Source organism: Polyodon spathula, chromosome 2, assembly GCF_017654505.1.
Source record: "Polyodon spathula isolate WHYD16114869_AA chromosome 2, ASM1765450v1, whole genome shotgun sequence".
NCBI classification, from domain to species: Eukaryota; Metazoa; Chordata; class Actinopteri; order Acipenseriformes; family Polyodontidae; genus Polyodon; species Polyodon spathula.
In genome coordinates, this window is record NC_054535.1 from 43,025,538 (window position 1) to 43,037,806 (window position 12,269).

A 12,269-nucleotide genomic window follows, 5' to 3' on the forward strand; every position below is an offset into this window, starting at 1 on the left:
ACTTTTGATTTTTGAACACACACACAAATAAGAAACATACCACACATCAACTTCTTCCCAAAACACAGATATGCATGCAGTCTAAACCAGGGGTTGCCAAACTTTTTTTGCCTTGACCCCCCCCCCCTTTTTAGGAAACAGTACAATATTTATAAAAAATATGATTTTTCTAAAATAACGTTGCGTGTAAAATGAAAGCAGACTCCACACAGGCAGTAGATTTTTGCTTGAATTCAGCAGTTTATTAGCACAGGATAAATAAACAACTAAGCAAAACAAAATAATAAAAACATGTGTCTGCTGAATTCCAGTCTACCTCTCACTTATTACGCTATGTAACACAATTTTTGTTCCTGGGTAGTAAGTGTTATTTCCTAATTGCTTATGCCTCAAAAGTATAGAACATGGCTATTATTCCCCACAAACTTTGCTTTTGTGACGAGGACAGTGATATTTCAAAATATCACTATTTCCAATGGGAAAATGGGCAAATGTGTGTCTTTTTGTTCACATAAAGTCAGAAAAAAACTACGTATGAATCCAAATTAACATGTATTTATACTAAAATAATACAAAGATGACTACAAAAGATTTAGAAGCGAGTAGCTTTTTGAGATTTACAATTATAGTTTATTATTTATTTATTAAATATTTATTATTATTACAATTATTTAATTGTTTTTTTCTGACTTTATGTGAACGAAAAGACACACATTTGCCCATTTTCCCATTGGAAATAGTGATATTTTGAAATATCACTGTCCTCGTCACAAAAGCAAAGTTTGTGGGGAATAATAGCCATGTTCTATACTTTTGAGGCATAAGCAATTAGGAAATAACACTTACTACCCCGGAACAAAAAACAATAATTTTTTTGTTACACAGTGTTATCATTCTTCATTCCATATTTAAGTGAGAAAGTAAGGACGTGGAGTAGGAAGCCCATTTAATTGTTTCACAGCCAAACCCCGTAAATTAAACTGATTGTACTGTTGTTATTACAGTATACCTTTTATTTATATCACGGTCTGGTCTTGCTAGTAGAACGCCCTTAGTGCTTTCAATCTACAATCACTGCAACTCATTTCAATGTGTTTATGTTTGTGAAATAAAAGGTATTCTGTATTAATACTACTACTACAGTAATACGAGTAATACTAGAAATTGCAAGCAACCTTACGGCTTCCAAGGAGTTATTGTGAAATTTACACATTTTCATTGGTTGCCATCCATTGGTTTCCATTCACTCAGTTGTAGACACTACTCTGAAGTTTCAAGAGTTTTTGTTCAACGGTATTCATTTTGTGCGCAGTATATGCAACTAAAACAATGCTGAAATGTGATTGGCCCACGGCAGCCATGTTTTTTTTTTTTTTTTTTTTTTACTGTAGCAAATAAAACCATACTTGGATTATGTATGCCAAGTTTTGCTTCGATCAGATTAGTGGTTTTGGAGGAGGTGATATTTTTGTGTTAAACAGGTTATCCAACATGGCCGCCATACCACTTAACCAATCAGCTTCATTTCGAGCACCGTGCATCTTGGACAGTCCCTACCCATGTGTGTGTGTGTGTGTGTGCATGTGTGTGTGTGTGTGTGTGTGTGTGTGTGTATATATATATATATGTACACACACTCTGCGATACGTGGTGTCCAACAAGGTGATGTTTGTCGTAAAGTTGCAAAAGTCCATTGGCGTCTACAACGCTGTGAAATTTTAAGAGTTTCCATTTTATGCAACTTTTAAGGTTTTAGAAAATAATAATAATAGTAATAATAATAATAATAACAACAACAACAACAACAATAGGCCAACCAGCCATGGGTTTAATTTGCGGTGTGTTTTGCTGTGAAACCAACTAAATGGACTATTAAATCCCCTGCAGCGGAATAAAAAACAAGAAAACAAGGGTGCAACATTTTAATAAGTAACTATTCTTTGTTAATGTTAATGCAATTACGAATAGTAATGTTAATGCTTGTCTAGCTTAATTTCTTTATTAAAACTTTTATTAAAAAATGATTTAATAAAATGTTTCACCATCATTTGTCTGTTTTCTACATTCTGCACACAGCAAAACATGTAAATTAAACTAAAAGCCAAGACTCCCCCCATTTATAAACTGCAGGTATATCTAAATCCTATTTTTTTTTTTATTATTTGATTTTATTTGTGAACAACATGTATTTGATATTAAAACCCGCCACCGCTGCACTTTCAAATGAAGGAGGGCTGGGCGATAGACACCGAGCTACGATTACATCTGAAACGACACAAACTCTGGACGGGGATTGGTCAGAATTAACATGGTTTGGTCAGCTTAAACGTGATACCTGGGTAGTTGATTGAGTCAATCATCCTGGAGGCCCACCGAGTCTGCCATTTACCGCAGAACTTTTACAATCGTCAGGAAGTCAGAAAAAGTATTTTCCAGTCAGGTATTGGCGCCCCCTTAACAGCCTCTGGTCTAAACGGACACAAATGCAGGCACACACAAAGTGGACTTTTTAAAACTTGAATAACAGCATTTTTTTTTTTTTTTAATTTGTCATCTGTTTTTGTTTTGCTTTTCCCCCTCATCCAGGCCATCAAGGCTCTGTCCAGGACCAGCCCTACCAGCTGCCAGTGGAAATCGATCCTCTGATAGGTCTGTCACTTGTCTCTCTTCCTCTGCGATTCATTGCACTCTGTATGGTGGCCCTGAAGTGTAGATTACTGTTGTTTTCCACCCGTGCTCTCTCTGAATGGAATTTCCTTGATGAACCATTTGCATGCAAATTGGAATGCAATGAGCTGTAGCTGTGCCAGTATTTCATCAACCCCATTCCCCCCACTCGCCCACCCTTCCTCATCGGACTGCCTAATTTGACCAGGGATAGGACGTGTGTCAGTGAAAATGAATATGGATGCTGTAATAATGTGTGATTGAGAATGTGCATGAAGTACTGTCAGGACAATATTGGATCTTTTCATCACTCAGACTTGTTGATGAGTAGGAGAGAGGCGGCCCGGTGATGAATTGGTGCTCTTATAGTGCAGCAGCTCCATTGCTGGGGGATATTTTCATAATAACAGCAGGACTCCTAGCAGTTGTGCAAGGTGAAAAATAAAGTGTGTGTTTCCAGAATTTCATCATTAAGGAGATCAATCCCCCCCCCCCCCCCCCCCCCCATGGGCCTGCTGTTCAGGCAGGGAGCATGGATGTGTAATTGTGAAAATTCTACAGCGACTTAAATTATTATGTTTTGTTTTTTTTTCCCCCCATACTGGTTTAACATGCTTGATTTCCACTGTATTTTCATTTTAAAAAATACAGATTTATTCTGTCATCCTGGCTTTATACTGTGTCTTTAAAAATTAAAAGCAGAATAAATTAAAATGAGACAGTATAGTCACGCTGAAAGCATGAAAACATGTCAACCAAAATATGTCCGTGAGCAGTTCATTTTACATTAATCTTGAAAGGTCAGATATGTTCAGAGCTATATATGAAAATGTTATTTATTCTGATTTTATTTTTATTTTTTGTTACATGTGTGATCTGTGTGTACTTTACTTTGAAAAATCTGAGGAAATAGTTTTCTGAAAAAGCAGGAATAATAACTTCATTAAACTATGGACAGTGTTAATACAGGAGCTGGTTACAAAAGCATTTACTCAACGGAAATGTCTTTATTCAAACCCTGCTTCTTTTAACCACTAAATGATTTTTGTCTTGATAAATATCAGCGGGACTGTTTGCATTCCACAGCATTATTAATGTATACATTGTATATTCTGCATGACTAGTTATACAACCAGGGCCAACAAGTTGTTATTATTAAGATACTAGCTGAAGATGAACAACTGTTCCGTTCCACAGAGTTATCCTGCACCTGCTCATTTATGAAAGTACTAAGGAATGTGTCAAATATACAGTCCGGTGCCTCATGACGTAATAGGCAGTATTTCCTGCCTGCCTACTTTGTGTATCCCTGGTCAGTGGTGCTTTAGATGTATTAAAGCTTTTAGAAATGGTCTGGAATTGTGGAAACAACTTTCTAGCACATACAGTACTGTTGGGTATAAAATGGTCTACTAATGAGAAAATAAGAGTAATGGGGTGTATGAAAATACACGATCGTCCTGTGAAATCTGGAGATAATCATATAAATAACATTGTATCTTACAGATGAAATAATATCCATAACAATAAATATTGGATGATATTGCTGGTGTCGTTCTTCCATCCAGCTATATATATCATATATAGCTGGATGGAAGTGGTGTTTACTGTGGAATGTGGTGTTTGGTTTTTGCCAGACATGACGGGGCCCGTGTTGGTCAAAAAGTTCCACTATTGACTCATCTGTCCATAGAACATTGTTCCATAACTCTTGAGGATCATCCAAGTGCTTTTTGGCAAACTTGAGACAAGCCTTGCTACTCTGCCATGAAACCCATTTTTGCCCAGTGTCTTTCTGATGGTGGAATCATGAACACTGACCTTATCCGAGGCGAGAGAGGCCTGCAGATCCCTGGATGTTGTTCTAGGGTTTTTTGTGATTTCCTGGACGATTTTACGCCTTGCTTTTGGAGAGATTTTGGCAGGACTGCCATTCCTGGGAAGATTCACTACTGTGCCAAACTTTCTCCATTTGGACAATATGGCTCTGATTGTGGTTTGGTGGAGCCCCAGAGCCTTAGAAATGGCTTTGTAACCCTTTCCAGACTGATAGGCATCAAAAACTTTTTTCCAGAGGTCTTCAGGAATTTCTTTTGATCGTGGCATGATGTGCCTCTAGAACCTGTGTGCTGGTGCTGGTAAAAAGTTAGTCAGATTTATATAGGGCAGAGCTGGGCAAATCAGGCCTGATTATTAACCAAAGTATTCAAACAGCCAACCCTAATTATCCCTTTAATTGGGTTGAGTTAACTAGGGGGGGGCAATAACTTTTTCACACCTGAAGATTGCATGTTTGATTACCTTGCACCCCAAACAAATGAAAGAAGAACCAAACTTTGGTGTAATTTTTTCTGTCAGACTCCCTCTATATACTACTACAACACAAAGATTTGACCAAATTAATTTGAAAAATGTGCAAAAAATGCAGAAAATCAGACAGGGGCAAATACTTTTTCACAGCACTATACAATATATATATATATATATATATATATATATATATATATATATATATATATATATATATATATATATATAGCTCTGGAAAAAATTAAGAGACCACTGCAAAATTATCAGTTTCTCTGGTTTTACTATTTATAGGTATGTATTTGGGTAAAATGAACATTTTTGTTTTATTCTATAAACTACTGACAACATTTCTCCCAAATTCCAAATAAAAATGGTCAAAATAACAAAAAAGATGCAGTGTTGTCAGACCTTGAATAATGCAAAGAAAATAAGTTTGTATTCATTTTTAAACAACACAATACTAATGTTTTAACTTAGGAAGAGTTCAGAAATCAATATTTGGTGGAATAACCCTGATTTTCAAGAACAGCTTTCATGCGTCTTGGCATGCTCTCCACCAGTCTTTCACATTGATGTTGGGTGACTTTATGCCACTCCTGGCGCAAAAATTCAAGCAGCTCGGCTTTGTTTGATGGCTTGTGACCATCCATCTTCCTCTTGATCACATTCCAGAGGTTTTCAATGGGGTTCAGGTCTGGAGATTGGGCTGGTCATGACAGAGTCTTGATCTGGTAGTCCTCCATCCACACCTTGATTGACCTGGCTGTGTGGCATGGAGCATTGTCCTGCTGGAAAAACCAATCCTCAGAGTTGGGGAACATTGTCAGAGCAGAAGGAAGCAAGTTTTCTTCCAAGACAACCTTGTACTTGGCTTGATTCATGCCAAAGCTGCCCGATTCTAGCCTTGCTGAAGCACCCCCAGATCATCACCGATCCTCCACCACATTTCACAGTGGGTGCGAGACACTGTGGCTTGTAGGCCTCTCCAGGTCTCCGTCTAACCATTAGACAACCAGGTGTTGGGCAAAGCTGAAAATTAGACTCATCTGGGGGTGCTTCGGCAAGGCTGGAATTGGGCAGACTTGTCTTTGTGAAGGGCGCATGAATCAAGCCAAGTACAAGGTTGTCCTGGAAGAAAACTTGCTTCCTTCTGCTCTGACAATGTTCCCCAACTCTGAGGATTGGTTTTTCCAGCTTTCTTGAGTAATGACTTCCTTCTTGCCACCCTACCATACAGGCCAGATTTGTGGAGTGCTTGGGATATTGCTGTCACATGCACACTTTGACCAGTCTTGGCCATAAAATCCTTGCAAAGTTGCCATTGACCTCTTGGTAGCCTCTCTGATCAGTCTCTTTCTTGCTCGGTCATCCGGTTTGGAGGGATGCCCTGATCTAGGCAGGGTCTTGGTGGTGCCATACACCTTCCACTTCTTAATAATCGACTTGACCATGCTCCAAGGGACGTTCAGGGCCTTTGATATTTTTTATACCCATCCCCTGATCTGTGCCTTTGCTTTGAAATGCACTACCCAGCATAGGGAACCTACAGAAACTGCTGAATGTATCTTGAAATCATGTGAATCACTACAATTTAACACAGGTGGAGGCCGCTTAACTTGGTGTGTGATTTTGAAAGCGATTGGTTACATCTGAACTATTTTAGGATTGCTAGTAAAGGAGGGTGGACACTTATCCAACCAAGCTATTTAAGTTTTTATTTTTAATTAATTTAATTTTAATAATACATTTGAAACATGCACACAAACTCCTTTCAGTGTTGAAAAAAAACTTTGGGTGGAAAACAAAAAGAACAACAAACTTTGATAGACAGACAGATAGATAGATAGATAGATAGACAGACAGATTGACAGACTGATAAGCACAGGGTGAAATTGCTATCGGAAAAAGAAGGCAGTTTTGACAACAGAGCTGGTTCAATAGCTGGTAGGCTGTTTATTTGCAGCAACAGACTCACAGTAAGTAACACAGGTCAGAGCACATGATCCTCCACTCTGAATTTTCACACACTCACACACCGAATACACCCTCTTTTATCCCCCTCGGATCCAGAAACAGAAAACACAGTTACAAATATGTGAGGCTTTGACCAATCGGCGCCCACTGACCTTTAACCAACAATGTTCCTCACCCAATCAGAGTCCTGTACAGCCGCATGGGGTTCATGTGAACAGCGCCTGGTGACCCCCGTGTAGACTACTTGATTCAGCGCCAAGACCCAGCACCCTGTCTCATGGTGCATGAAATCAAGTCCTGTTAACAGTTCAGGCAATTGTCAAGGTGTTTGTCCACACGGACAAGCCGGTCTGCCTATATATATGATACCGCTGCTATATATATATATATATATATATATATATATATATATATATATATATATATATATATATATATATATATATATATATATATTCAAGATTATGTGCTGGCCGTACAATTTCTAAAACATTTTAATCAAAAATGAACACGAACCTATTCCTAACCAACTTAAAAACTACAAAAGTAACGCTTGCTTGGGTAGGATCTTCATTTCATTCAGCTTGGAAGCATAACTTTAATCTGGTTTCCTTCCCTTTTCTATTTATCTGACGTCACAGTGCTAGGTAGCGTTTCATCAGTGTTAAAATATCAGAGTTAAGGGAACTGCTTTTAATTCAACACTGATTTATTAAATGCTCTGCACTGTATGTGTAATACTGCTAAATGAACTGAACTGAATATGAATTGTTGCAATCTTCTATACAGCAGATGCATGCCACTGAATATCAGCGATCATCTTAACCATTGTACTCCCCTGCCTGGCTCCCAGCTCATTTGTGTGTGTGTGTGTGTGTGCTTTTCCAGCCAGCAACGTCGGCACCCACAGGAGGCAAATCACTGACCTTTTGGACCAGAGCATTCAGATCCATTCCCAATGTTTTGTGATCACCGCTGACAACCGATTCATCCTGGTCTGTGGCTTCTGGGATAAGAGTTTCCGTGTCTATACCACTGACTCAGGTAATTGCATTATTCTTCTCCATGTTCAGCGAACGAGAAACACCAGGGAAAGGGGTCAGGGTCACAAATGAGGCTCGCAGGTTACAACTTCATACTCTACTTTCATTTTAAAACCAATTGTGCCTTTTTAGAGATCTACACGGGTTCTAAATTTAATTTAAAGGCACACACAACTCTTTATGGGGGTGAGGAGAAATAGGGGAAGGGGGCTGTAATGGGGGTGAGGATAGGAGAAATAGGGGAAGGGGGCTGTACTGTAGTGTTACCTTTGTTTGCCTAAGTTAATATAAAAAGGGTTGTTTTAAAAAATTATTATGCACTGTAATTTTGTGCAACCAACCGCTGTTGTGTTCTCACAGTTGCCTTAATTCTTTAGATTACAGGGGCCAAGTGTAAAAATATAAGTTAATTAAAGTTAATTAGAACAAAATGTGTGTTGTGGATATTTCAAATCATTGCATTTTCTCGCTTTGTACCCATCCCATTAAAGTTGGTTTGAAAAACGCGCATTTACATCTACATTGTAGCCCGACCACAGATGTTGTATTTCAAATTTCACAATATATATATATATATATATATATATATATATATATATATATATATATATATATATATATATATATACACACACACACACACACACACAGAGTGATCCCTCGCTAAAAGGCTGTCTGTTATAATGCGCCTCGATATAACGCTCCTACAGCATGTCCCCCAATTCCCTATACTAGTGAGTCATGTAATATTTCTACAGTAAATGCAGTACCAGTGTTCAAAGAGTGAACAATTTCTTAGTCTAACTTCCATTTCTGTCTCTCTCTTTTGATACAGTATCTGAACTGAAGAAAAGCTGTGCTGGCACTTTATAACACAAACATCTTATTCAGCATTCGTTTTATAACTAAATAAATATTAGGCCTATTACGTGGTTATTTTTCCTAATGTATTTACTTTTTTTGCTGTGAGAGGAGCCGCGGCTTTCTCCAAGAGATGAGGCGCTTCAGTCCCGCTCCAGCAACTGAACCTGAAGCGAGCTCATTCCCTCTTCCCCTCTCCCGACCCGCTCTCCTTCTCGCACTTGGTTTGCTTGTCTGTCATTTCGTACTGAACTCCTGACCGCCGTTTAGCCAGGCTGTTTATAGTTTAAAAACTGCTAATTAAAATCATCCAGGAGTGGGAATGTTACCTTTTTTTTTTGTAAAAAATATTGTGTTGATTACATGATGCTTTATGCATGGTTAATACACAGAAAGTTAGTTTTGCTTCACTATATGCGCATTATAGAGAGGGAGTTATTTTATTTTGTATATAGCAAGGGAGCACTGTGTGTGTGTGTGGTTGGAACCTCATCATAGGAGTAAAAAAGATTGAACTATTGCCTGAAATTTAAAGTATTTCTTTAAAGTTCTTAATATCAGATTGTATATTTGCTCTTAATATAGTGGTGCTTCAGAATTCCATTGTTATTACTCTGGGAAGCTTTCAGTAAGTCTTGATACTTTAATACTGGGGTGAAAATATCAAAAATCTTGGACCACAGTCAAGTTTCCCATTTATGAATCCAATCAAGCAATCAAAGAAAAAGGGAATGGGGCGGGGGCTTGTGTCAGCTATGAGAAATTGTCCAGAAACTGTGACGAATCCAAATAAGGTCAAACTAAGCTTTAATAAAGATACAGACTTATTATTGCAGTATTATTGTTTTTTTTTTTTTAAACTTACCTTAAAAAAACTAAATATATACTCTAAATAAATAAATATATACAACTAAATAAATTAATGCAATTATTTAATTAATTCACTTATGATAGGGTGTTGGTAGTTAAGTATTTAATTCATTCACTTGTTATAGGGTGTGGGTAGTTTTTCATTTTGGCAATTAAAAATAAAAAATAAAATAAAATAAGAATGTATCTAAGAATATACATTAACGTTTTAGGATCATTCTAGAGTAAAGTATTTGTGAAATAAAATGTGTCTTGAATTGGGTATATGTTGCATGAGAACACACAATTTGCATTTAGAAAATGAATACGTAGAGGTCTAATTCTGAGCAACAAAATGATGAGTATAAATTATTTCACGCATTGGTTAATACATTTAAAAAATATGTGGGGTCCCTGGAAGCACAGCTGTGTGTTGTGCAACGGGAGTCATATAGGGCAGGTTTGCATCCTGGCTGTGCAAAGTAAGCCGGTCTTCGCTGAGGACTCCAAAGACATTGGCTTTGGTGCTCCCGTGGGTTAGGGCGGTAAAACTGGCAGGGACTGTTTCTCCTCATTGGTCTACAGCGAACCCTGCTGGCCATGGGGAATTGCTGCGGTGAAGGGAAAAGCAATTGGGCATTCCAAATTGGGAGGAAAATTAGAATTGGACACACAAAATTTAATGCAGACATTAACATGGTTATAATATCCTGTTTTCCATCTGATTTGTTTTGAATATGTTTGAAACCCTGGGCTTTGCTGTCTTTCAGGTAAACTGACTCGGATAGTTTTCGGACACCGAGACGTGGTTACATGCCTGGCCAGATCTGAATCGTACATCGGTGGAGACTGCTACGTTCTCTCGGGGTCCCGAGATGCCACCCTCCTGCTCTGGTATTGGAACGGCAAGAACAGCAGCATTGGAGAAAACCCAGGCAGTAAGTACAGCTCAGATACAGGACCATTTTTTGTGATATTGCTTCACAAATATTACAGCCCACTTTCACAATTATATAAGCTGGTACAGAGCATGTTTAATCTAGACATGACAGGATTTATAAGAACAGCAAACAGTTGTTTTTTTTTTTTTTGGGGTTGTTTTTTTTTTAGCAGCTCATTTTTGGTATATTTAAGCTTTATTCTTGTGCTTTATAATCTATTTTTTACACTGGTGTATTATTTTGTAGTAGAAAATGTACAATAGCATTTTAGTATGTATTTTCAGAAGCTTTTCCTGTACATTTTGTCGGTGACATTTACTTTTTAAATGCCACCACATTAGAATTCTAAAAGCCACCTACAGACAACAAATGTGCCCTGAATCAAAGGCATGTGAAAGTTCACCAGCCAATGACGGTAATTCATTTCAAAAGGGGGTGGTGGGGTCAATAAAACAGAACAATTTTATGGTCTAGCTTGCTTACAATAACATATGGCTTTGGACACGATCAAAGAACAGCAGACACATACTGTTGCTGTGTGCAACTCATACCTTGCTAATTTGGTTGGCTTAGATGCGGTACACCACATTAAGTGAATATATACAAATTTACTAGAATTTATGACAAATTGCAATTGCATTAATGGTGCACATCAGTATTTCATTTAGAAGCCCTTTTAAAGACCATTTTTTCAGTCCATACAAATGTGGTGTATTTTTCCAGTCAATACAAGTTACTACAAACGCATCATGTTAAAATGCAGACTTCATTTGTATGGATGCATAGATTTCATTATAATTCATATTAACATGCTGATTGTAAAAATGAAAACAAATATGGTACAAACAATGCTAGTAAAAAAAAAAAAAAAAAAAAGCAACCATGTTTTTGTATATATATATATATATATATATATATATATATATATATATATATATATATATATATAATTGATAATCTGTATTTTTGCTTGTACAGTATAATTCCAGTTTATTTATTTTCTTGTCATTATTTTGTCAGACTTATTTTTTGTGTTGCTTGTCTGAAAAGCTCAGGAATTTGGATTGTATTTACCAATTTAACCATGGTGAGCACAAGTTCATTCCAAGAAAGCGTTGCAACACTCTGGAAATCACCTCAGAACAGTAGGTTTTAATTACTGCTTATCAAAGCTGAGCAACAAATGGTATGTTGTGTAAAGGTTAACACATAGCTTGATTTTCTGAAAAACAGATTTCATTTTAATACGGGGCTGAACAACATTAAATGTGGGAATACTTAATTGCCGTTAGGATTGACCTTAAAAAGGAGATCCAATATCCAGATGAAGCTCTACAAATAAGCACAACACAGAGATGTCCACCAATGAGATAAAAAAAAAAACTACTTATAGCACTATAGCATTGTGTTTTATGTGATTTAGATAGAAGGATATCTACCAGTGTTTTTTATTTGTTTCAACCCTTTCAAAGTATATAAAGGTATTGCGTAATATTGTGTAAATACAACTACAGTATTACAAGCATTCCCCAGCATTTGAATTATTTCACACTCTTTAAAAACTATGTCATTTTATAAACTTCTGTAGAATCAAAAGAAAAAAGCAGAGCTAGTGGTGGAATTC

The 12,269-nt window shown here is 37.1% G+C and overlaps 1 protein-coding gene across 7 annotated transcripts in view; it reads left to right on the top strand.

The window, feature by feature from the left end:
• LOC121296784 (lipopolysaccharide-responsive and beige-like anchor protein) overlaps window positions 1-12,269 on the top strand; it is a 295,937-nt gene that overhangs the window by 266,449 nt on the left and 17,219 nt on the right. For all 7 annotated transcript variants that reach the window (XM_041222596.1, XM_041222620.1, XM_041222603.1 and 4 more), the window contains 3 exons: window positions 2,587-2,649; window positions 7,840-7,995; window positions 10,475-10,642. In XM_041222596.1, the coding sequence (XP_041078530.1) occupies window positions 2,587-2,649; window positions 7,840-7,995; window positions 10,475-10,642 (387 nt within the window). The remainder of the gene's footprint in view (window positions 1-2,586; window positions 2,650-7,839; window positions 7,996-10,474; window positions 10,643-12,269) is intronic.